This window comes from Gavia stellata, chromosome 1 (genome assembly GCF_030936135.1).
Source record: "Gavia stellata isolate bGavSte3 chromosome 1, bGavSte3.hap2, whole genome shotgun sequence".
NCBI classification, from domain to species: domain Eukaryota; kingdom Metazoa; phylum Chordata; class Aves; order Gaviiformes; family Gaviidae; genus Gavia; species Gavia stellata.
In genome coordinates this window covers 18801823-18802780 of record NC_082594.1, presented here as the reverse complement: position 1 = coordinate 18802780, position 958 = coordinate 18801823, and the positions used below count along the sequence as shown (strand labels likewise).

Genomic DNA, 958 nt, shown 5'->3' with positions numbered 1-958 from the left:
GGAAAAGGGATTCCCCCACCCCTGACCCCCTCCTCCAGGTGGATGACTTGTTACTTGGTAGCTGTGTGCAGCTGCTTCTCCAGTAAAAAGACGCATCCTTTCCTCGCACAGTCAATGAGAAACGCAATGTTATCTGTCATGCGCTTGGATCATGGGCTTGTTCGTTCATTTGAATTAGCAATATTTTCTTCTTCTTCGGGGACTAGAATAATCACTCAGGTATTTACAAACGCCAGCCAGTGCCTTGGCGAGGTCTCCCCCAAATCATCATGACAAAATCACTGTCTGCAAGAGCCCCGCACCAGCTGTGTCCAAACAAGCCCGTGCTTGCTGAGAGCTCGGGGCTGCCAAGGGAGAGGGGCGCTGGATCTCCGAGTCCTGGGGGGGTCTTCCCAGCCGGCTGTCTCTTCCTTGGGGTGCCTCTCCCTGCACCCCCATCCCAGGGTGCCGGCTGCCTCTATTGCTGCTGCGGGTGCAGTGGTCCCGTTCATACTCCTCCTGAGCCTTTTGCATTTTCCGCTTCTTCATCTTCCTCTTGTGGATGTGGAAGGTGGTGAGGGAGAGGAGGATCAGGCAGAAGATGAGGGTGACCAGGACAATTAAAACCAGGGTGGACGAGAAGGACTGGAAGAGTTGACCCACTTGCATGATGCAGGTGCTGCTGGCGTTTAAGGTGGCAGATGTCCTGTTCAGAAGACAAGGTGGCAGGGACAGCCTCAACTCCTTGGAGAGCTTGGCACTCATTGAGGAGGCTTCGGAAGACGAGGATCTTCCTCTCCTCTCTGAAGACGCCTGAATTTCAAGCAGTGCCGGGCTGCCGGCGGGCGCTCGCTGGAAATGCCCGGGATGCTGCCGGCTCAGCCTCACGCTCGCTCTGAAGTGGCAGAGCAGCCTGCAAAGGGAGCCGGACACATCAGCGCTCCGAGGCACCCACCCTGCGCGGCTCCCCCCTCCCCAA

At 57.0% G+C, this 958-nt stretch overlaps 1 protein-coding gene across 1 annotated transcript; it reads right to left on the bottom strand.

The window, feature by feature from the left end:
• Positions 1-267: 267 nt before the first annotated feature.
• C1H11orf87 (chromosome 1 C11orf87 homolog) lies at positions 268-744 on the bottom strand. The gene has a single exon (XM_009814097.2). It carries the CDS (start codon positions 742-744, stop codon positions 268-270), a length of 477 nt encoding a protein of 158 aa, XP_009812399.2.
• Between the last annotated feature and the right edge of the window lie 214 nt (positions 745-958).